Below are 25,133 nucleotides of genomic sequence, written 5' to 3'. Positions count from 1 at the left end.
GGAGGGGGGAGGCGCATAGGGGAACTGCTCCCCGCCCCAGCTCACCTCTCCTCTGCCTCCACCTCCCTGGGCCTGAGCGCGAAGCTGCCACTTGCTTCTCCACCCTCCTAGGCTTCCTGCTTGAACAGCTGATTTGCGGGAGGCGGGGGGGCTGCAAGCTCGGCCTGACCCAGTGCTCCAGGCACTGCGCAGCGGCGGCACGGCCCGACTCTAGCCGAGCGGAGCGGCTGTAGCACCGCCAGCCACCTCCAGGCAGCGTGGTAAGGGGGCAGAGAGCGGGCGGGGGGGTGTTTGGATAGAAGGCAGGGGTCCCGGGGGGGCGTCAAGGAACATGGGGGGTTGGATGGGGCAGGAGTCCCAGGGGGCGGGGGCAGGCCACGACCCCCTTGTGGGGTGAGGAGGGAACCGGTTGTTAAGATTTTGGCAGCTCATCACTGAACACACCCACCCTAAAGCTCAGCTCCAGGCTTTCAATCCGGAGCAGGAAGGGCAGAGTCCCTCACTATCCAGTTCTGGGGAGCCCCCAGACCCCACAATTTCCAGATGGGAAAGTAACATCCAGAGGCTGATGGGAAAGAGGAACCATCTTCCAGTAGGGCTGGGGCAGCTCCCAGTGAGAATCCCACTGTTTGCCTCCACCCTTCCCCTTGGTGTGTAGTGGGAGGGCTGGGACCTTCCCTCTTTATTTCCTTTCTCCCTGTGCCCTCAGCTGCCGCAGGACACCTCTCTATTGCCTGGTGGCTGCTGGGAGAAGGGGACTCTCTCCCCTACTGCTGAAACACAGGGGGCATGGATTTGCCTGCTCTCCTCCCTGTCTCCTTCTGCCAGGGAACCATGAAGTGGAGGCGGTGTGAGGGGAAACGTTCCCTGTGCAGACAGCAGCGTAGCACAGCACAGCAGCCCTGGCTTTGGGACAAGGACTAGCCAGGGAGCCCCCACTGAGGCGATTGAGGTGGTTCCAGGGGGCACTGCAAGGGATCTGGCATTGCTGAGACAGCTCTGGGATGGGTGTTGGGAGATGTGGGCCCAGCTAAGCAGGGTCAGAATCCCAGCTCCCACACGGAGCCAGGCCCAAGTGAGGAGCCTGCCAAGGGCCAAATCCCCTGGTGGGGAAGGATGATCCCACCTTGGGATGTCCCTGGACTTTGGCTGCCTAGACCCGACCATTTCTTGGGTGGCAGGAAGCCCCTTTGAACCCCTCCCTCATGCTCTAACCTTCCCTGGGTGTCAGCCAGGCTCCAAACATCCCAACCACCCCCGTGTCACAGGTGTCTCTTCCACAGGGTCCCATCTCCCCTCTTCCTGCTGCTGCTGCCCCACAGGGCTCTTCTCAGCTGAGGGAAGCCAACTCTGCCGACAGGAGTCAGGGTGGCTGAGAGCTTCCCCTCATGCTACAGCTGGGGAGCCGGTGCTGAAACTCATGCTGGCAACAGCGCCCAGAACACAAGACGCAGGCCTGGGCACCAGGCACCAGAGATGAGCACCTCCTGAAGCGGCTCTGGGGAGGACAGCAAGAAAGATTGGCTCAAGAGGTTATCTGGCAAACCAGAGGGGACCTGGGGGATTAATGAGGCTGACACACAGGGGTAGGAGGACTGCGGGGAACCCTGCCAGAGCCTGAAGGATACACTGCAGGGAACACTTCTGCCCATACGCACCGACTCCGTGGGTGCTCCGGGGCTGGAGCACCCATGGGGGAAAAAATGGTGGGTCCAGAGCACCCACTGGCAGCCCCCCTATCAGCTCCCCCCCAGCACCTCCCACCTGCCAATGGGCTCTGCAGATCAGCACCCATGCCTCCTGCCTGCTGCGATCAGCTGTTTCACAGCATGCAGGAGGCTGGTCGGAGAGGGGGCAGAGGGGAGAAGAAAGGACATAGCACACTCAGGGGAGCGGGCAGGAAGAGGCAGGGTGGGGCCTTGGGGAAGGGGTGGAGTGGGGGCAGGGCCTGGGGCAGAGCCGGGGGTCGAGCACGCTCCAGCTGTTTAAAAAGTCGGCACCTGCTTCTGCCCTGAGCCCAGGGCTGAGTAGCTGGACCAGGTGGGTCCTTTAGCCTCTCCTCTCAGAGGGGCGATGCAGGGAGCCTTGGGCCTGGGGCTGGCCAGACCCAGGCGGGTGGGCACTTTCCTGCTTTGCCTGTTTGCTGGAATGCGAGGTGTTTTTGTCTGAGGGAAAATCATAGTTTTAATCCCACCACGTGTGGTTTATGTGGGCACCCGTGGGTCCCGCAGGAGCTGCCAGCCAGCCCTGTGTGCAATCACGGGCAGTCTGAACAGCGTACAGCAGAGAGGCAAAGCCAGCAGAGAAACTGGGGAGGAACCAGGGCAGGGCTCCAGGACGGTGCTTAGGGGAGGGTCAGGCTCAGTAGGGAGTGTCAATCCTTGGAACAGTGCCCAGCTGGGGAGAGCAGGCTCATATGGCGCCCAGGGTGAGGTAGGCCCAGTGCCCAGGGAACAGCACCCCTAGGACCATGCCCTGGGAAGCTGGGAATGGATCTGGATTCATTCTATCCTCCCTTTGCTACCAAACCCCATGTTTCACATCCTGGCAGCATCTGCTGCATTAACAGGCAGCTAGGCCTGCCTGCCCTGGTACACAGACCTGCCCAAAGCCAGCTTTGACGATGCACTGATTAAAAGGCCACACTGGCCAGCGTGTACTATTGCTCTCCCTGCTCACCTCGGAGAGCAGCACCCACACTAGTAAAAGCAGCAAGGTCTGAGATAAAGTACCCATGTCTGCCCAGCCTCAGGATGAACACCCCTCTCGGGGACTGATAACCCCAGCCAAGGTCCTGTGGTGTGACTGCCGCAGAGCACAAGGCAAACACTCCCTGCAGCCCCCTTATCGGAGCTGGAGCCAGCTGGGCTGGACTCTGAAGTCAGGGCACAATGACAGGAGAGATCACGGGGCCAGCCGCAGGTACTGGGGGAGGGGACTCTGGAAGCCAGGCAGGGAGATCAGAGAGTGGCCAGGGTCAAGGAAACACCAGGTGCCATTAGGGCAACTCACGGAACCCGCTGAACAGCGAACTCGCTTTGGGGTGAGCACTGGCATACGGGACTGCGTAAGGGAGGGGGCACCACTTTCAAGGGTACAGCTGCCATTTTGCGTTCCGTTTGCATGCACAACGTCAGAGTCAGTCGCTGTGCAAACCTGCTCACACGCACTCCTTTGGTTTTGGTGCCGAGAGTGTTCAGGACCCTCTATTAACACCTTATGCTCCATTTCATTCAGCTCCTGTGACAAACAATAGGCTTTATACATGCCCCCCCCCCCTCCGTTAGGGAAAGCTTCCCTTGTCCCTGGCTCCATATCATGGCCTCCCCACAAACATACCTCCTTCATTACACTGAAATCCGTATTACATAAGGGGCCATGAAAGCAGAAGCTCCTTTGTGGGTAGTTCTCTGAAAACACCTACTCAGTGTGCCGTGCCAGTAAAAAAAAAGCTAAGAAATTGTTAGGCACCATTAGGAAAGGGATGGATAAGACAGAAAATATCATAATGCCACTATATCAATCAATGGTACGTCCACATCATGAATACTGTAAGCTGTTCTGGTCTCATCTTTGGGGAGGTGGGAGAATCCCCCAAAAACCTCACCACAGTAACATTTAACTTTAAAAAGAGGAACTAATTTAAGAACGAGGATGCTAGTTAGACAGTAATTAAAAAAAGCAGTCGAGAGTACAATGCCTGCAGACTGCCTGGAGACGACGTAAAAACACCTCCTAGAGGCTCAGACTAAATGTATATCCCAAACCAAAACACAGAGAACCAAAAAACGCCACTACAGCTAAACAACCGAGTAATGGAGGCTGTTAGAGGCAAATAGGCAACCTTTAAAAATTTGAAGTCAAATTCTAATGAGGAAAATAGAAAGGAGCAGAGTTTTGCAAGGAAGTTCTCCAGGTGAAGGAGGAGCAAATACAGCATCTGTGGGGTAAGTGACTGTCTGTAGTGTGTGTTTGGGGGTTACTTGCTGTGTGCTGTGTGCTGAGCTTGTGTTTGTTTGTTTGTTTGTTTGTTTGTTTGAAGGACCATGTGCTGTGGCTGGCAGTTGGAGGCCCTGAGCTTCAAAGGAACGTTTGAAAGCTCGAAGCCTCTGGTAATTGACTGAGCCTTAATCAGTGGGCGGGGCATTCACTCAGGCCAGGGCTTTATAAAGCCGCACACAAGCGACCGGGGGCTGCTAACAGGGAGTTTGGCAAGGGGGGGAGGGTCCCTTGTCGGTCCTACCTGTTCCCCTGTAGTCCCCTTAAAACCTATAATCCAAACCATATTCCAAAACCCCTTTCTTTAAACCACCCTTCCATTAACTAGGAGACAATGCAGGCAGAAGCCCAGCAGCAGAGTGGGGGCTATCCAGTTTATTGCACTGAGTGTAGCATGTACGATTACCTGCCTTGTGGGCGGGTGGCGTATGTGTGCAGTCGGTGCAAGGAGCTCCTGGCCCTCAGAGACCGCGTACGGGCTTTGGAGGCCAGGGTGGCGGAACTGGAGGAGCTAAGAAAGGCAGAGAGATATGTTGATGAGGCTTTCCGGGACACTGTAGAATTGTCCCACCTCCGCTCAGACAGCCTCTGTGCTGTTGAGGAGGAAGAAAGGCCCAGGGAAGCAGAGCAGTCAATGGGAGCAGAGGGAAACCTTCCCATAGTTGGGACCCTCCTTCCAGATGGTGCTGGGGTTGCCTCTCGCACTGAGGTTACCTCTCCGGGGGAGGGAACTCCAGCTGCTAGGAAAAGGCCGGTCTTAGTAATGGGAGATTTGATCATTAGAAACGTAGATAGCTGGGTCTGTGATGACCGGGAGAACCGTATGGTGACTTGCCTGCCTGGTGCGAAGGTTGCGGATCTCTAGAGGCATCTAGACAGACTTATGTGTAGTTGTCATAAACAGATAGCTAAGGGTTAATGTCTCTTTCACCTGAAGCACCTGACCAGAGGACCAATCAGGAAACCGGATTTTTTCAACTTTGGGTGGAGGGATTTGAGTTTTTTTGTCTTTGTTTTCTGGCTGCCTGCTTTCTCTGAGCTTTGGAGAAGTAGTTCTACTTTCTAGTCTTCTGTTTCTAAGTGTAAGGACAAAGAGATCAGCTAGTAAGTTATATGGTTTCTTTTCTTTGGTATTTGCATGAATATAAGTGCTGGAGTGCTTTGATTTGTATTCTTTTTGAATAAGGCTGTTTATTCAATATTCTTTTAAGCAATTGCCCTGTATTGTGTCATCTTAATACAGAGAGACTATTTGTATTTTTTCTTTCTTTTTTATATAAAGCTTTCTTTTAAGACCTGTTGGAGTTTTTCTTTACTGCAGGGAAATTGAGTCTGTACTCACCAGGGAATTGGTGGGAGGAAGAAATCAGGGGAGATCTGTGTGTGTTGAAGTGGCTAGCCTGATTTTGCATTCCCTCTGGGTGAAGAGGAAAGTACTTTTTGTTTCCAGGATTGGGAACAGAGAGGGAGATTCACTCTGTTTGGATTCACAGAGCTTGTGTCTGTGTATCTCTCCAGGAGCACCTGGAGGGGGGAAGGGAAAAGGATTATTTCCCTTTGTTGTGAGACTCAAGGGATTTGGGTCTTGGGGTCCCCAGGGAAGGTTTTTCAGGGGGACCAGAGTGCCCCAAAACACTCTAATTTTTTGGGTGGTGGCAGCAGGTACCAGGTCCAGGCTGGTGGCTAAGCTTGGAGGTTTTCATGCTAACCCCCATATTTTGGACGCTAAGGTCCAAATCTGGGACTAAGGTTTTTACAGTAGTGCTGGGGAGGAGCCGCTGCTCGTGGTACATGTAGGTACCAATGACATAGGGAAGGGTAGGTGAGATGTCCTGGAAGCCAAATTTAATCTGCTAGGGAAGAGACTGAAATCCAGGACCTCTATGGTGGCATTCTCAGAAATGCTCCCAGTTCCACACGCAGGGTCAGGTAGGCAGGCAAAGCTTCAGAGTCTCAATGCGTGGATGAGATGGTGGTGTAGAGAGGAGGGGTTTACGTTCCTTAGGAACTGGGGAAACTTTTGGGATGGGGGGCGCCTATACAGGAGAGATGGGCTCCACCTAAACCAAAGTGGAACCAGGCTGCTGGCACTAAACATTCAAAAGGTTGTAAAGCAGTTTTTAAACTAGGAGATGGGGGAAAGCCAACTGCTGCAGAGGAGCATGTGGATCGGACACAGACTTCTCTTAGGGGAGAGTCTGATGATAGGGAATCTGCAGGTTATAGTCAGGAACAGAGGACAGAAGAGGATAATGTAAGGGCCAGATCAGATGATAAACAGTCACATAAAAAAGAATCTGGCATATCAGAAAAGGGCAGACAAATAAAAAGGGACAAGTTTTGAAAGTGCTTGTACACAAATGCTAGAAGTCTAAATAATAAGATGGGTGAACTAGAGTGCCTTGTGATAAAGGAGGCTATTGATATAATAGGCATCACAGAAACCTGGTGGACTGAGAGCAATAAATGGGACACAATCATTTCGGGGTACAAAATATATCGGAAGGACAGAACAGGTCGTGCAGGGGGAGGAGTGGCACTATATGTGAAAGAAAATGTAAATTCAAACGAAGTAAAAATCTTAAGCGAATCCACATGTTCCATAGAATCGCTATGGATAGAAATTTCATGCTCTAATAAAAATATAACATTAGGGATCTATTACCGACCACCTGACCAGGACAGTAATAGTGATGATGAAATGCTAAGGGAAATTAGAGAGGCTATCAAAATTAAGATTCCAATAATAGTGGGGGATTTCAATTATCCCCATATTGACTGGGAACATTTCACTTCAGGACGAAATGCAGAGAAAAAATTTCTCGATACTTTAAATAACTGCTTCATGGAGCAGCTGGTACGGGAACCCACAAGGGGAGAGGCAACTCTAGATTTAATCCTAAGTGGAGCGCAGGAGCTGGTACAAGAGGTAACTATAACAGGACCACTTGGAAATAGTGACCATAATACAATAGCATTCAACATCCCTGTGGGGGGAAGAACACCTCAACAGCCCAACACTATGGCATTTAATTTCAAAAGAGGGAACTATACAAGAATGAGGGGGTTAGTTAAACAAAAGTTAAAAGGTACAGTGACTAAAGTGAAATCCCTGCAAGTTGCATGGGCCCTTTGTAAAGACACCATAATAGAGGCCCAACTTCAATGTATACCCCAAATTAAGAAACACAGTAAAAGAACTAAAAAAGAGCCACCGTGGCTTAACAACCATGTAAAAGAAGCAGCGAGAGAGAAAAAGACTTCCTTTAAAAAGTGGAAGTCAAATCCTAGTAAGGCAAATAGAAAGGAGCACAAACACTGCCAGCTTAAGTGCAAGAGTGTAATAAGAAAAGCCAAGGAGGCGTTTGAAGAACGGCTAGCCCAAAACTCCAAAGATAATAACAAAATGTTTTTTAAGTACATCAGAAGCAGGAAGCCTGCTAAACAACCAGTGGGGCCCCTTGACGATCGAAATACAAAAGGAGCGCTTAAAGACGATAAAGTCATTGTGGAGAAACTAAACGGATTCTTTGCTTCAGTCTTCACGGCTGAGGATGTTAGGGAGATTCCCAAACCTGAGCCGGCTTTTGTAGGTGACAAATCTGAGGAACTATCACAGATTGAAGTGTCACTAGAGGAGGTTTGGGAATTAATTGATAAACTCAACATTAACAAGTCACAGAGACCAGATGGCATTCACCCAAGAGTTCTGAAACAACTCAAATGTGAAGTCGCGGAACTATTAACTAAGATTTGTAACCTGTCCTTTAAATCGGCTTCGGTACCCAATGACTGGAAGTTAGCTAATGTAACGCCAATATTTAAAAAGGGCTCTAGAGGTGATCCCGGCAATTACAGACCGGTAAGTCTAAAGTCGGTACCAGGCAAATTAGTCGAAACAATAGTTAAGAATAAAATTGTTGGACACATAGAAAAACATAAACTGTTGAGCAACAGTCAACATGGTTTCTGTAAAGGGAAATCTTGTCTTACTAATCTATTAGAGTTCTTTGAAGGGGTCAACAAACATGTGGACAAGGGGGATCTAGTGGACATAGTGTACTTAGATTTCCAGAAAGCCTTTGACAAGGTCCCTCACCAAAGGCTCTTACGTAAATTAAGCTCTCATGGGATAAAAGGGAAGGTCCTTTCATGAACTGAGAACTGGTTAAAAGACAGGGAACAAAGGGTAGGAATTAATGGTAAATTCTCAGAATGGAGAGGGGTAACTAGTGGTGTTCCCCAAGGGTCAGTCCTATGACCAATCCTATTCAATTTATTCATAAATGATCTGGAGAAAGGGGTAAACAGTGAGGTGGCAAAGTTTGCAGATGATACTAAACTACTCAAGATAGTTAAGACCAAAGCAGATTGTGAAGAACTTCAAAAAGATCTCACAAAACTAAGTGATTGGGCAACAAAATAGCAAATTAAATTTAATGTGGATAAATGTAAAATAATGCACATTGGAAAAAATAACCCTAACTATACATACAATATGATGGGGGCTAATTTAGCTACAATGAGTCAGGAAAAGGATCTTGGCGTCATCGTGGATAGTTCTCTGAACATGTCCACACAGTGCGCAGAAGCGGTCAAAAAAGCAAACAGGATGTTAGGACTCATTAAAAAGGGGATAGAGAATAACACTGAGAATATATTATTGCCCTTATATAAATCCATGGTACGCCCACATCTCAAATACTGTGTACAGATGTGGTCTCCTCACCTCAGAAAAGATATGCTGGCACTAGAAAAGGTTCAGAAAAGGGCAACTAAAATGATTAGTGGTTTGGAGAGGGTCCTATACAAGGAAAGATTAAAGAGGCCAGGCCTCTTCAGCTTGGAAAAAAGGAGACTAAGGGGGGATATGATAGAGGTATATAGAATCATGAGTGATGTGGAGAAAGTGGATAAGGAAAAGTTATTTACTTATTCCCATAATACAAGAACTAGGAGTCACCAAATGAAATTAATAGGTAGCAGGTTTAAAACAAATAAAAGGAAGTTCTTCTTCACACAGCGCAGTCAACTTGTGGAACTCCTTACCTGAGGAAGTCGTGAAGGCTGGGACTATAACAATGTTTAAAAGGGAACTGGATAAATTCATGGTGGCTAAGTCCATAAATGGCTATTAGCCAGGAAGGGTAAAGAATGGTGTCCCTAGCCTCTGTTCATCAGAGGATGGAGATGGATGGCAGGAGGGAGATCACTTGATCATTGTCTGTTAGCTTCACTCCCTCTGGGGCACCTGGCATTGGCCACTGTCGGTAGACAGATACTGGGCTGGATGGACCTTTGGTCTGACCCGGTACGGCCGTTCTTATGTTCTTAAGTAAAATGTAAAGGTATAAGGCAGGCCAAAAAAGAACTTGAAAAGCAATTTGCTAAAGATACAGGTTCTTTACTATTGTTATTTAAGTACACCAGAAGCTTGAAGCCTCCAAAGCAGGTAGTGGGGCCACTGGATGACAAAAGTGTTAAAGGAGCACTCAAGGAAGATAAGGCCATCGCAGAGAAGCTAAACGAATTCTTTGCATTGATACCCACATCTGAGCCATTCTTTTTCAGTGACAAATCTGAAGTAGTGTCCCAAATTGCTGTCTCACTAGATGAGGTTTTGGAACAACTTGATAAACTAAACAGTAATAAGCGACCAGGACCTGATGGGATTCACCCAAGAGTTGCGAAGGAACTCAAATATGAAATTGCAGAACTACTAACTGTGGTATGTTACCTATCACTGAAAAATGCCTCTGTACCAGATGACTGGAAGGTAGCTACTGTGACACCAATTTTTAAAAAGGGCTCCATACGTGATCCTGGCAATTACAGGCTAGTAAGCCTCATGTCATTTCTGGGCAAATTGGTAGAAACTATAATAAAATAACAGAATTATCAGACACATAGATAAACATGATTTGTAGGGGGAAAGTAAGCATGGCTTTTGTAAAGGGAAATCATGCCTCACCAATCTCCTAGAGTTCTTTGAAGGAGTCAACAAGCATGTGAATAAGGGTGATTCAGCTGATACAGTCTACTTGGATTTTCAGAAAGTCTTTGACAAGGTCCTTCACCAAAGGCTCTTAAGCAAAGTCAGATGTCATGGGATAAGAGGGAAGATCCTTTCATGGATCAGGAATTGTTTGAAAGATAGGAAACAATGGGCAGGAATAAATGATCAGTTTTCACAAAGGAGAGAGGGGAAGAACTGGGTCCCCTAGGAATCTGTACTGGGACCAGTGCTTTTCAACATATTGATTAATAATCTGGAAAAGCGAGTGAAGTGAAGTGGCAAACTTTGCAGATGATACTAAATTATTCAAGATAATTAAGTCCAAAGCAGACTGTGAGGAGTTACAAACAGATCTCACAAAACTGGGTAGCAAAATGGCACATGAAATTCAATGTTGATAAATTCAAAGTAATGTGCATTGGAAAACATAATCCCAACTATACATACCTACAAAACGATGGGGTCTAAATTAGCTGTTACCACTCAAGAAAGATCTTGGAGTCACACTTTAGAGTTCTCTGAAAACTTCTGCTGAGTGGGCAGCAGCAGTCAGAAAGGCTAACCGTATATTAAGAACTATTAAAAAGGGATAAAAATGAGAAAAATATAATGCCACTGCATAAATCCATGGTGAGTCCACACCTTGAATACTGTGTCCAGTTCTGGTTGCTCCATCTCATAAAGGATATAGAGCTGGGAAAGGTTCAGCGAAGGGCAACAAAGATGATCAAGGTCAGGCGTCTCAAACATGCGGCCCACAGGCCGCATCAGCCTGTAAGGTTATTTTCTGCAGCCCGCGAGCTCCTCACACCCACCTTCCCGCCCCAGCATTTACCTAGAGCGGCTCCAGCCCAACACGCACCAGAAGCAGGGCAGGCTCCCTGCCTGCCTGCCTGCCTGCCCTGCCCCCATACCACTCCGTGAAGCAGACGGAACCTGGGGGAAGAGAGGTGCAGGGGTGTGTGTGGCTGTTGCTTCAGGCACCGCCCCCAGCAGCTCCCGTTGGCCACGGTTGCCCGTTCCCGGCCAATGGGAGATGCTGGGGGTGGTGCCTGAAGCAACAGCCACACACACTCCCCTGTGCCCCGGCACCCCCATGTTCCAGCCACTTCCCGGAGAGCCGCAGGGGCAGGTCAGGCAGGCCGGGAGCCTGCCCTGCCCCCGGTGCATGCCGGGCCAGAGCCCACACCCCGAACTCCTCCTGCAGTCGAACCCCCTGCCCTGAGTCCCTTGCTGCACCCTGACCCCCTGCCACACCCCTCCTGCACCCCAACCCACTACCCTGAGCCCCCTGCCACACTCCGACCCACTGCCATACTCTGCACCCTGACCTCCTGCCCTGAGCCCCCTGGTGCACCCTGCACCCCTCCTGCACCCCATCCCCCTTCCCTGAGCCGCCTGCTGCACCCTGCACCTGACCCCCTGCTGCACCCAGCCCCCCTCCTGTACCCTAACTCACTTCCCTGAGTCCCCTGCCACACCCCTCCTGCACCCCGCTCCCCGGCCCTGACCCCCAGCTGCACCCCTCATCCCTCCTGCACCCGATCCCCTGTCCTGACCCCCAGCTGCACCCCTCATCCCTCCTGCACCCCGATCCCCTGTCCTGATCCCCAGCTGCACCCCTCATCCCTCCTGCACCCCACACTCCAACTCCCTGCCCTGAGCCCCTGCCACACCCCACACCCCTCCTGCTCCCCCTGGGGGCAGGGAGGGGGTGAAGTTGGGGTGGGGATTTCGGGGAAGAGGTTGGAATGGAGGCAGGGAAGGGGTGGGAAGAGGCGGGGCAGGGGCAGGGCTTTGTGGAAGGGGTGGAGTGGAGGCAAGGCTGAGGGCAGTGGTGGGGAGGTGTCAGTAATGCGGCCCTCGGGTCAATGCGCTAGTCCTCATGTGGCCCTCGTGGTTATTTGAGTTTGAGAGCCCTGCTCAAGGTTATGGAACAGCTGCCCTATGAGGAGAGACTACAAAGATTAGGGCTGTTCATCTCAGAAGAGAGACAACTAAGGGAGGATATGGCAGATGTCTATAAATTGGTGAATGATGTGGGAGAAGTGTTATTTATAGAAGCCTGCAAATCCACAGATATTTGCTCTATAGCCACGGATATCCACAGACCACTTTTGCAGATCATGGATCAGTTGTGGACTCTAGTTATTTACCGTTTCACAAATACAAAAGCCAAGTGTCACTCAATGAAATTAATAGGCAGCAGGTTTAAGATAAACAAAATGAAATATTTTTTCACAGAATGCACAACTAACCAGTGGATCTCATTGCCATGGGATGCTGTGAAGGCCAAAAGTATAACGGGTTCAAAACAGAACTGGGTAAATGAATGGAGGATGGGTCCATCAGAGATTAGCCAGGATGGTCAGGGACGCAGCCCCCTGCTCTGGGTGTCCCTAAATCTCTGACTGCAGAGGCTGGGAGTGGAAAACAGGGGTGGGTCACTCCATAATTGCTGTGTTCTGTTCACTCCCCCTGAAGTTCTGGGTACCAGCCACTGTCAGAGACAGGATACCGGGCCAGATGGAAGCATGGTCTGACCCAGGACAGCAGCTCTTATGATCTTCTCTCTCCAAGCGTTTCCTGTTTTTACAATCAGCCCCTCCTCACCAGATTGCTTATTCTCCCCCGCCACTCCCCGCCCCCCCCTTGGCCTCGATGAATTAATGTGACAGGGAGAGCAGGACGGACCCGATGTCAAGTCTCCCCGGGCAGAGCGCAGCGTCCCGGCTGAGTGGTCGGGGGGAGGCCCTGCTAAGGGGGAAGGAGCAGCGCACCCCTGTGGGGCTGCAGCCCGGGCCGGCCCGGCCACAGTGCGCAGCGGGGCCGCGGGACCGCAGCGCCCCGAGCTCCCGGCGGCCCCGGGGGAGCAGGCTCGGGCGGGGAGCGCAGGAGTCAGACCCGGCTGGCAGCGGAGCCTGTGGCGCAGGAAGCCTGGCTCGCTGCGGGACTCGCCCCGCGCACCCCGGCCCCCCGCTCGCTCAGCGCCGCGCCCCGGGCCCCACCTGCTCCCGGCGCTTCTGCCAGCGCCCGCAGGGGCTTTCCTCCAGCACCTCGCTCTCCTCCTCGCTCTCCTCCTCCTTCTCCGCCGGCAGCGCGGCCTCGGCCCCCGACATCCCCGGAGGCTGGGGGCTCCCAGCCCCGCTTCCCCGGCTCGAGTCCAGGCGGCGCGGCGCGGCCCAGAGCCCGCGTGGGGCCCGGCCGGACCTGTCCCGCCCCGGGGCCGGCCGCCTGGGGGGTCCCCGCAGCGCTGTAGGGCTGGACTCGGAGCCCCCGCCCGCCCCGCCTCCCGCGGCGTGACGGGCAGCTCCGTGTAACGCCCTCGGCCCGGCCCGTGGCAGCGGGTTCAAGGGTTCCGCGCTTCCTGTCACCGCCGGGGCCTGATTCCCACTGGAGCGGCTCTGGCTCCGGCTTCCAGCGCCTGTTCCCCTCTCCGGGCTCCGGGGCGCACTGAGCCAATCGGCTTCCCGGGAGCTGAACACGAGCTCTGGCTGCGAGGCATTTTCTCCAGCCCTGAGTCGTGTGTGGCTCCCGGGCCTGCCCAGCACGGGTGTGTGTGTGAAAACACGCGTCGCTGCCCCTTTAAGGGTGCGGGATTCACTGCTGCGGAGAAGTGGCATCCCGCTCCCGGCCTGGGCAGTCACAGCCTGAGAGGAGCCAGGCGAGGCGAGCGCACGTGGTAGCGGAGACTCCTGGCCAAGAGAGGGGAGAGCCTGATCCGGGGCTGGGGGGGAACCAAAGAGTGCCCATTAGGAGCGGGACAAGCCTCCCTGGCAGGCACCACCGGCTGCAATGAAATCACAGAACCCCCCAGGTTAAAACTAGGATTTTACTGTTTGTTAATGAAGGGGTTTGCAGGGGAGAAGGTGCTCTGTTGAGAACTGTGTTAAAGTGCAGAGCCATCACTTTACATTTCAGGGGTTTCCTGGTCTGGCTTGCAGCCTAGGCGCCTCTGTTGGGAAACATGCAGTCTGGGCCCAGAAACAAGGGCCTGGAGAGAGCTGGCCTGGAACAAAGTGGGGTGAGCTGTGCATCGCTGCCTTTAGGGAGCAGCCTCTTCTCTCTGTTCACCTTTATTGAAATAAAAACTTAAGAAAAACCCCCCAAAGTTACAGTCACAGTTGGATTATTCACAGATACAAACCAAAGCCGTAGACTCTTCCTCCTGAAAACTGGGAGGTCAGTCCGGTATCAAAAGCCCCGCCATGGCCCACTTTCCACCAAACTCATTCATGTTCCTCTGCCATTGCCCACAACTGACTAACTGCACAAATTGTGACAGGCTTCAGAGGGGCAGTCCTGTTAGTCTGTATCCGCAAAAAGAACAGGAGCACTTGTGGCACCTTAGAGACTAACACATTTATTTCAGCATAAGCTTTTGTGGGCTACAGCCAGGGCTGGTGCAAGGAAGTTTCTGGCCCTAGGCGAAACTTCCACTTTGTGCCCCCCTACAGCCCTGCAGCAGCTCTCCGCACCTCCTCTGCCCTGAGGCGCCCCTCCCACGGCAGCTCCCCCCCCGCGTAGCCGTGCAGCACCTCCCCACCCCAGCTCACGTCTGCTCCACCTCCTCCCTGAGCACGCCGCCCCCACTCTAATTCTCCTCATAGACTCATAGACTCTAGGACTGGAAGGGACCTCGAGAGGTCATCGAGTCCAGTCCCCTGCCCTCATGGCAGGACCAAATACTGTCTAGACCATCCCTGATAGACATTTATCTAACCTACTCTTAAATATCTCCAGAGATGGAGATTCCACAACTTCCCTAGGCAATCTATTCCAGTGTTTAACCACCCTGACAGTTAGGAACTTTTTCCTAATGTCCAACCTAAATCTCCCTTGCTGCAGTTTAAGCCCATTGCTTCTTGTTCTATCATTGGAGGCTAAGGTGAACAAGTTTTTTCCCTCCTCCTGTTGACACCCTTTTAGATACCTGAAAACTGCTATCATGTCCCCTCTCAGTCTTCTCTTTTCCAAACTAAACAAACCCAATTCCTTCAGCCTTCCTTCATAGGTCATGTTCTCAAGACCTTTAATCATTCTTGTTGCTCTTCTCTGGACCCTCTCCAATTTCTCCACATCTTTCTTGAAATGCGGTGCCCAGAACTGGACACAATACTCCTCCCAGGCTTGCGGCATCAAACAGCTGATTGGCGCTGCAAGCCAGGGAGACGGGAGAAGTGGAGCAGCGACCGCGTGCTCGGGGAGGAACACTGTAAAAAAAAATTGGCACCGCTTTTTGGCGCCCCCAAATCTTGGCGCCCTTGGCAACCGCCTAGTTGGCCTTAATGGTAGCACCGGCCCTGGCTACAGCCCAAAGCTTATGCGCAAATAAATTTGTTAGTCTCTAAGGTACCACAAGGACTCCTGTTCTTTTTGTACAAATTGTATGACCCTCATTGTCTCTCTCTGTGTGTTTTGGGTTCTTGTGTGGTAAGGTTCTGGATTTTAAGAAATGAAGTAGTGTTACATTGTAACCATCCAGAAAGAGTCTTTCAGGGCTTATCTACTCTACAAAATTAAATCAACCTAATTTACGTCAGCATACAGCTGCCGTAGTAATTACATCGCTGCTGCATGTTGACACTTTGCTGCTTGTGTTAGTGTTGCGCACCCTCACCAGAAGCACTTGTACTGAACATACCATCAGTGTGGAGCATCGTGGGACAACTTCTGAAAGCCAGTAACAGTCAATGTAAGCAACGCAGCATCCACACTGACCCGGTGTTGTCCTAACTATATCGACATTGACTCTAGACCTCTTGCGGATGTGGAGTTATTATGTCGCCTTTAGCGGGGCAGTTACGTCGGTGGAAGTGAAATTTTAGCGTAGACATTTCCATAGTTAGGTCAACATAAGCTGCCTTGCATGGAGCTAACTCTGTAGTGTAGACCAGGCCTTATGTTTTTCTCTAACTTCTCTGAATGCCATGAATATAACAGTCCCCTCTTTTTAAGAGTGTCCGCATATGACCTTACATCATAGTATTTTCATTTTATCAGATGCTATCTTCAGATTTTCTCCAGCAAATGTAGGAGCTTTTTCCATTTTGGATTTTAGGTTTTCCATATCATCCAAATTCCTTTGTACCTCTGCAGGCACTCCTCCATACAAGGCAGGCAGCTGAACCCCCAGAATCTGATTGAACTGGTCCACCATCTCATCAGATAATAAGTGTGCTGAGGTGGGGAGCGTTTTGTGGATCCCTAGAAACTCACAAACCTGCTGAAACACTTTGGATCCAAAGTTCTCCCTTAATCTGTGTGAAACTCATCCAGGACACCAAAGATGGAGGCAGAATGAATTCTCTAGAATCCCTGCTACCATCTCAGCCTCTTGGTTTCTTACTGGGTAAACTTCAGGCCATTTTGTAGAATAGTCTATGGCTACCAACAAATACTGACTGCCAGCCTCTGTCTCTGGCAAATCTCAAGCACATGAACAGCAATGCACTCCATTGGTGTCCCTATAAGATATTGCTGTGCTGGGGCTCTTCCTGTCTTGGGGGAAACCCTTCTTCCCCACACAAACATCACATTTCCTGCGCCAATTGTCTACATCTCTTCTGCATTTTACCCAATATAAATTCTCTTTGGTTGGCCAACTATACATATAAAATGATGGGGTCTGAATTAGCTGTTACCACTCAAGAAAGATCTTGGAGTCATTGCGGGTAGTTCTCTGGAAACATCCACTCAATGTGCAGTGGCAGCCAAAAAAGCGAACAGAATGTTGGGAACCGTTAGGAAAGGGATAGATAATAAGACAGAAAATATCATGTTGTCTCTATATAAATCCATGGTATGCCCACATCTTGAATACTGTGTGCAGATGTGGTCGCCTCATCTCAAAAAATATATATTGGAATTGGAAAAGGTTCAGAAATGGGCAACAAAAATGATAAGAGGTATGGAACGGCTTCCATATGAGGAGAGATTAATAAGACTGGGACTCTTCAGCCTGGAAAAGAGAGGACTAAGTGGGGATGTGGTAGAGGTCTATAGTGGATAAAGAAGTGTTGTTTACTCCTTCTCATAACACAAGTACTAGGGGTCACCAAATGAAATTAATAGGCAGCAGGTTTAAAACAAAGAAAAGGAAGTATTTCTTCACAGAACACACAGTCAAGCTGTGGAACTCTGCCAGAGGATGTTGTGAAGGCCAAGACTATAACAGGGTTCAAAAAAGAACTAGGTAAGTTCATAGAGGATAGGTTCACCAATGGCTATTAGCCAGGATGGGCAGGGATGGAGTCCCTAGCCTCTGTTTGCCAGAAGCTGGACATGGGCTACAGGGGATGGTTCACTTGATTCCCTGTTCTGTTCATTCCCTCTGGGGCACCTGGCATTTCCCACTGTTGGAAGACAGGAAACTGGGCTAGATAGACCCTGGATCTGACCCAGTGTGGCCGCTCTTATGTTCTTAAAGTTTTGCAACCCCAAAATGTCCAGCAGTTTTAAAAATCATGAGACCCTCAGAATCTCCTTTTTCACCTGGTGGTTTTTCCAAACTCTCTTACAATATTTCATCTTTAACCCCCAGCTTTCACAGTATGACCAGAAAGTTTTTACTGTGGTATTCTGAGGGCTACTACACTTCTGAGTGGCTTCATTTGCCAATTGATTTTTCACCCACACTCTATTCTAATAGTGAGAGTGTCTCCTTGGGAAGCTTTTAACTGCTCTGGAGTCCATTTGTGCAACTCCATATCTTCTACTACAGACAGTGGATGAACCAGGAACATTTGCGCTTATGCAAAGTATGAACACGCCCATCCCCTTAAGCAACAAATTCCTTGCTTTCCTTCTTAGGGCAATGTTTGCAATTAGCCTGCTGACAGGGCCATCTGACTGAGGTATCAGTATTCCCATGCTTGTGCCAAGGCCCGGGTGTGACTGTGAAATTGTAAGGCTGCAGTTTTTCCAACTGCCTGGCACATTGCCTCACAGCACTCCTGAATCTAAAGAGGCATTGCAAGGATCCCTGGTCTGTCCTGACCAGACGCTTTCTCCCTACAGATAGTGGTGAAAAGATCCAGGACAGACAAAATCCCTGCCAAGAGCTCCTTTAAGGTGCTGCAATAGTTTCTCTCCAGAAAACGTAGTAATAAGCTGTAATAAGCGACCAGACTCTCAAGTCATTGTTGCTTTTGTGCCAATACTGCCCCAGTCCATAAGCAGCACTAGCATCTGTGTCCCATATTGAACCACAGAGAGGCTAAGACTAGAGCAGTCACAAGCAGGGCCTCCCAGAGGATTCAGGGGGCCTGGGGCAAAGCAGGGGAGCTGAGGAGCTTGTACTTACCCGGCGGCGGTCCGGGTCTTTGGCGGCATTTCGGCGGCAGGTGGCCCTTCAGTTGCTCTGCATCATCGGCAGCACTGAAGGACCCCCCGCCACCGAAATGCTGCTTAAGACCCGGACCACCACCGGGCCAGGGCTCGTGGGGCCCCTCTGGGGCCCAGGACTTGGGGCAAATTGCCCCACTTGCCCCCTGTGACGAAGTGGGGCTGTTCTTAATGTTTCCTCTGAATACTGTGTGAGTGACTCAGTTTCTGGCTGGCACTCTGTCTCCTGGCAGCTAATGGCTGGGCCCTTCCCCCTGGCAAGGGGATGCTAAAGGTGTGGGAGAAGAGGTCAGGTGACCTCCTGGCCCGGGAAAGAGACAAAGGCCAGAAAGGAGGGGCTGGAGGGGGGTTCAGTCTGGAGCTTTCTGGGGACAGGAAGTGAGGGCAGACGTGGGGGTCTGCCTCACTGCCCCTCAGAATGGACCCAGCTGAGGGGTCCAGTTCTCTGTACCTACAAGCTCTGTTTTAGACCGTGTTCCTGTCATCTAATAAACCTCTGTTTTACTGGCTGGCTAAGAGTCATGTCTGACTGCAAAGTGGGGGTGCAGGACCCTGTGACTTCCCCAGTATCCCGCAGAGGCGGGAAGCGCATGGAGGGGCAGAGGATGCTGAATGCTCCAAGGAGAGACCCAGGAGGTGAAGCCGTGTGAGCTGCTTGCCCTGAACAAGTCTGCTCCAAGGGAGAGGAGGCTCCTCAAAGTCTTGACTGGCTTTGTGAGGGCAGTTCCAGAGCATTGCCCGGGGACTCCGTGACACCTCCCCCGCCGGGCGGCCCTGGTCACAAGGGCCCTTTTCAACTCTAAAAGTGCTAAATCACACTCTGCTGACCAATGGAAGGGCTTCCCTTTCTTACCCAACCTATGCAATGTCATTGCAATATTGGCAAACCCCAAATAAATCTTCCATAGTGGGAACAGGGCCCTACAGGACATTGCACATCACAGTGTCTGGGGACTTGGCTTATTCTGCACACCCTCCATTTTCTTCATGTTAGTGGAAATTCACCCACCTTCTCTGGTTGTGTGCCCTGTGTAGATCACCACAACTCACATCTCTTGGTGTTCAGTTTCAGCCTTGCAGCTTTAAGCTTATCACAGCCCATTTGTAAATGTATCAGCTCCTGTTCAAAGGTTATAGCTTGCACCAGGATATCATCTAGACATAACAAACAGCCTGAGAGAGACCCTCAGATGTGGCCAGTGCATCATTACACAAGCTGAAAGCCATTGTTTTATATTGCCACAAGCCTTGTCCTGCTATGAAACAGATTTTTCCCTGTCCTTTGGACCCCTTTCCACCTGCCAATACCCACTTTAAGATCCAGTCCACATTGGACCTGCTACAGCATCCAGGGTATTATTTATTCATGGCAATGGATAAGAATCCTTTAAAGTTACTCCATTTAGTTTTGCATAGTCCACGCAGACTCTGAGGCTTTTTCCTTAAGTAGAACTCTGGGTGAGGCCCAAGGATTGGTCGAAGGCTCTGTTAAGCCTTCCTGATACTTTTCCTCAATGGCCTATGAAGCCTCTTTTCTCTTTGCAGCTGTTAAATGGCGAGCTGGCTTCCTAATGGGTCACACTCCCCCAGTATCAGTCTTGTGCTGGACAAGTGCAGGACAGCCAGTATCTTTACTGGATCAAGTGCCACTCCCGATTCCTAACCAGAAAGTCTCAGCACTTAAATATTCAGCATTGTGCTGGGGCAGCTCCAGCTGGAACTCTGGAAGTTCACCTTCACCCTTCGCTTAGACCTTGTCTAGATGAGCACTTGATGCATGGCAGGCTGGGGTGTAAGTCTGCCTTGGACTAGCCTGCCACCCACGGAGTGCCAGTGTCCATGCATTAGAAGGTCCCTAGACCCTTTGGTCTGCTCCCATTTCGACGCGCAGTAGATCAAAGCACACAAGGAACTTTCAGTGGGGGGCAGGAGGGAGCACACAGATAGTAAGCGTGCATCAGGCTAGCGGGAGGTGGGCTGTTCAGCTAGACAACCCCCTGTAGTTTTCTCATTTACCAGCATTTGCGAAATGGGAATCAGTGGATCTAGTAACTGCGGTTGTTCTTTATCCTAGTTACAGTTTGTAAGAAACAGTCAGCAAACAGAGTCTACCTCTGCTTCAGATCCACAAGAGCCTTAACAGCCACAATTCCCCTGAGACCCTGGCTCTTAAAGTAGGTCTCAGCCTCTCCCCATCTTTCCCTTGCTGGAAAGCAATCGCAGCCTGTTGCTGTTATGGTAACAACCCCTCTTTTTGTGGCCAATTTTTCCCACAGTACCAGCATTTCATTGACCTGCTCCCTTTAGTCTTTGCATTATTACCCATTTGCCTTGTTTTACAAACCAAATTTAACAATTTTTTCCAGTCATTCAAAAAATGTCATGAACCAGATTAGATTCCCCTTTTGCATCATGCATATTAGCACAGAGCTGTATTTACAAGGTATTTCAGGGGCCTCTGCTCATGGCTAGGGGTGCCTCCTCCTGGCCGCTTGTAAGGGATTAACTCCTTCAGCCTGACACCCTTTTCTTGTTAGAAGCAGCAAAGAATCCTGTGGCACCTTATAGACTAACAGACGTTTTGGAGCATGAGCTTTCGTGAGTGAATACCCACTTCCTCAGATGCAACAACTTCTTGTTGTTTGTTGGCCCGTTGTCTTGCTTTGCCACCCCTCTCTCAATCCTCAGGAGCTGCAGCACCTTGTCTTCATGGCTTAGCCCTCTGGCCAAGTCATGATAACCCTTCCCTTCCGGGATACTATCAAAGTCCTCTACATTGTCCCAGGCAGTCCTTAAGTCCACTGCCCTGGCTAAGCCAGTCCCACACTGACAGTCCCAGACAGTCTTCAAGTTCACTGCCCAGATTGTGCCACTCACTCAGTGGCTAGAAGGGGAACATACTTCTCAGTCCCAATTCATACGGGAGGATCCCCTAAAACACATGCACAGGTCAGCCCTATGTAACACCTCTACCTCAACAATAACTACCCCCACATTAAACCAAGGAGACACTGTATATCTATCTATCTAATCTATCTATCCCAGGCCAGACATCCTATCTATCCCCGTACAACCTCCCTCTCTATCTACCTATCCCCACACACACCATCTATCTATCTATCTATTGTGATGGGGCAAGGCCAGATGGCTACAGTAAAGTACTGAGGAACAGGTATGTTAGCCTCAGGCTAAACAAATCCCTAGGACCATGGTAACCAAATGGCAGTTGCTCCAGGTTAATCAAAGCACCTAGGGCCAATTAAGATCTTTCTAGAAGGCAGTGGAGATAGCTACTTTGATTAGAACACCGGCAGCCAATCAAGGCAGGCTAATCAGGGCACCTGGGTTTAAAAAGGAGCTCACTCCACTCAGGCGGGGAGGAGCTGAGAATAAAGGTGTTTGGAGGAGGCCATGGGGAAGTAGCCCAGGGAGTTGTAGCTGTCATGCAGCTGTTACAGGAGGCACTATAGACAGCTGCAATCCACAGGGCCTTGGGCTGGAACCCGGAGTAAAGGGCAGGCCCGGTTCCCCCAAAACCTCCCAACTCCTGATCAGACACAGGAGGAGGTGACCCAGACTGTGGGTTCCACCAGAGGGGAAGATCACTGAGGTGAGCAAATCTGCCAATAAGCGCAGGACCCACCAAGGTAGAGGAGGAACTTTGTCACACTATCTATCTATCTATCTAATCACAGGCCAGACATCCCCTCTATCTATCCATCCCCTATACCCCCTTTATCTATCTATTTATCTATCTATCCATCTACATACACCCCTCTATCTATCCCCATACACCCTTTCTATCTATCTGTAAGCAGAGTCAGGCTGAGCTCTACCCTGACATCTGGTGGTGAATTGTGGTGAGTTGTGGAAAAGAACTTCAGGGGCTGATCTTGTTTGCATAGGCACAACCACTCCACCTAGCATGAACCCACAGCAGCCCAAATGGTCACTTTGGCTGCTGTGGTATCCCCAGTTTCTCTGTTATTGGGGCAGGAAGAATAAAGTGTTACCCTGATTATGTGACTCAAGGACAATGAAACTATTTTATGACAGAGACTCGCCATCAACTAAGCAGCACTCGCTAGACAAGGGACATGGGTTCCAAAACCTACTGAATAGAAAGAGGGGCAGGGGCACTGGCACCTGCTGATATGGACCCCTTTTGAGGACCTGACATGCTAATTGCACTGCCTTTTCTCTGTGGTAGAATATCAGAGCTAATTGTAATTCCATTAGGAGTCTAATTACAGGCTGCTGAGCTGAATTCACCTTGGGCTAATGGTGCACCAGCACTGGGGCTCCCCTAGTACAAGCTGAAATCACTAAGAGCTGAACTTACTGAGTGCTGTGGCAGGGCTGAAGCTATGTTGCTGAGTGGTTGGTGGAGTAGGGCAGTTTGCAGGATGACTGGAGTGGCTATCCTGATGACTGGACCGCTGGTGGAGCGGAGCAGCTGGTGGAGTGGCTTGTGGTGAAGGCTGCAGCAGAACCCCATGGAGAGGGGCCTCAGACCATGTAAGGTGCCCCTTATCACTGCTTTTCTCCCACGCCCCCTCCCCACCACTGGGAGGTAAAACTCTGCAGATAAACTTTTGAACTCTGGGGATGCACTGATCAGGGACAGAGACTTTTGGGGCGTTGGACTTTTGAGACTTTGGGTGTTCTTTTGGGTGGTTGGACTTCAGACCCTGAGGAGAAAAGGACACTGCCAAACTTACTTGGGGGTGGGTCTTTTGCTCATGGTTTGTGTTATGAATCCTGTTTGTGGTGTTTCCCCCAACATAATGCTACATTGTTTCCCTCCTTTATTAAAAGGGATTTTGTTACACTCAGACTCCGTGCTTGCCTCTTGGAGGCACCCGGGGGGTGGTATGTAATTGTCCCAGGTCACTGGGTGGGGGCTCGAGCCAGTTTTGCATTGCATTATTGAAACGGAACCCCTGGATACTCAATTCAGCCCTTGTTGCTGCCAACTCAGATGAGCAGAAGGGTTATCTAGCCATCCATCCACTCCCAGACACCTCCCACCACTATCTCTCTACCTTCCTTTGCCACATATAAGTCCCCCTTAATGTAGTATCCACACACCTGACAATCTTTAATGTATTTATCCTCACACATGCCTGAGAGGTGGGGCTATTACCCCTATTTCATAGGCGGGGATGGAGGAGCAGAGGGACTAAGGCTTTGCCTTCACTGCAAAAAGGTAGGTTTTTCCATGGGGATAGCTGTCTCCAGGTAAAATCCTCCTGGAGACAAGACACAGATAACTTTTGTCTTGATGTCGTTAGTCTATAGTGACTCTGTACCCCGCACCTGGTGTTTACCCAGGAGACAGCTGCATTCAGTTCAAAACACACCTTTTTTGCAGCAGTGTCCTGCCCAAGTCGCACAGAGAGTGCTGCAGCAGGGCAGTGAATCTGCATCACCTAAGTCCTAGACTCACATCCAAATCATGGGGCCATCTTTCCTCCTGGATCACCAACCACTGCTGAAGCATAGCAGAGAGACACAGCCCTCAGATCCCTGTCAAATGGACAGGGCTGCACCCCATGTGCAGGGTTTGATTTCTGGGTGCATTCCTGCCCCCTGTGACAGGCTGCTCATCCTGTGAGGTCGTCTCTCCCCACCCTCAAGCTGGGCAAAGCTTCTCTCATCCCTTTCCAATGGAAAGTCTCATTCTGAGTCCCTCGTCCTTGGCACTCTGCAATAACAAACGACTCTCTGTCACCGTCTTTGCTCCTTCCTGTTGGCCACATCGTGGCTCCTTTCTGGGTCTGTGCTTGACTTTGTGTCTTGCACTTTCCACGGCTAATTGATGGTCATTGATTCTGTGTTTGGGGACTGTGTGCCCTGCCTTTGCCCAGGTTGCTGTGCTGAGGGCTCTGTGAGTGGGGCAGGTCTGGAGCCAGCCAGCTGGTTGCTCATTATGATCTCTTCTCCCCAGGGACTTGTGGAGTGGTGCTTAAACGCTGGAGCATCTAGGGCTGTTTGCTGCCCTGTCTGGGAGGTAGCAGGGACTGAGCCAGGCAGCGCTGCTCTGGGTGTGGCTTGTGCTTTCATTGGATTTGATTTTTGATACACAGTGTTTGCGGTGCAGGGAGCTTTGACTGAGGTGGCACTGAATGTTCTTTTCTGCCTGTTGATGAATAGGGGACATCCCAGGTCTGCTTGCTCCCTGTCAGCGCTTGGTTCATGGGCACACAGGGACCTGTCTGGGAGGGGCTGGGTTTCCTACCTCGGTCAGTGTAATCAGTTAAAGATGGGCCTGGACTTCACCCCCACCCAGCAGACTGGGCTGGATTATACTATCAGGGGATTGGCAACAGCTTGATTGGAGTGGAGGCAGGGCTGGATCGCTCTTGAGATTTCTGCAACGCATGTATAGCCAGCCTGCAGTGGCCCATGGGCAGCCCCTGGCACTTGCCCCAGGATGCCCGCTGGCAGGTTTGGCGGGGAAAGTCTTTGATTTATTATGCCCCATGCAGGTTCCGTGGTGGCTGAGGAGGGGTATGCGCTGCTCAGCTTCCTGACTGTCTGGACTCCAGCGAGTTACCGATGAACCCAGGAAGCTGAGGAGCAGAATCCACCTCCTCAGCCACCTGCAGCCTGCCTGGGGCACAGCAAAAGCTCAGGTTCCTCTTCCAGAAGAGTCAATCTCATGCTGAGGCTTTTCCTGGGTGCCTTGGGGGTCTGGGGAGGCAGGGAGGGACTGGCCTGGGGCTCCTCCCAGCAGGTGGCGGGGGGGGGCGCGGCTTGGTATCCAGGG

The 25,133-nt window shown here is 50.8% G+C and overlaps 1 protein-coding gene across 4 annotated transcripts in view; it reads right to left on the bottom strand.

Moving 5' to 3' along the window:
• The window catches only part of NRBP2 (nuclear receptor binding protein 2), a 76,846-nt gene extending 63,625 nt beyond the window's left edge, over nucleotides 1-13,221 (bottom strand). For 2 of the 4 annotated variants that reach the window (XR_007772497.1, XM_050939395.1), the window contains exon 1: nucleotides 13,024-13,221. Coding sequence is in view for 3 of the 4 variants with exons in the window: in XM_050939395.1 (XP_050795352.1) it covers nucleotides 13,024-13,134 (111 nt within the window). In the remaining variant the exon portion in view is untranslated. The remainder of the gene's footprint in view (nucleotides 1-13,023) is intronic. The other 2 variants (XM_050939396.1, XM_050939394.1) reach the window with 2 other exon arrangements.
• Nucleotides 13,222-25,133: the final 11,912 nt, after the last annotated feature.

This window comes from Gopherus flavomarginatus, chromosome 2, assembly GCF_025201925.1.
Source record: "Gopherus flavomarginatus isolate rGopFla2 chromosome 2, rGopFla2.mat.asm, whole genome shotgun sequence".
In the NCBI taxonomy this organism is placed as follows: Eukaryota; Metazoa; Chordata; order Testudines; family Testudinidae; genus Gopherus; species Gopherus flavomarginatus.
Note: the sequence above shows the minus strand (reverse complement) of the source record. Positions and strands in the feature narration are given on the sequence as shown.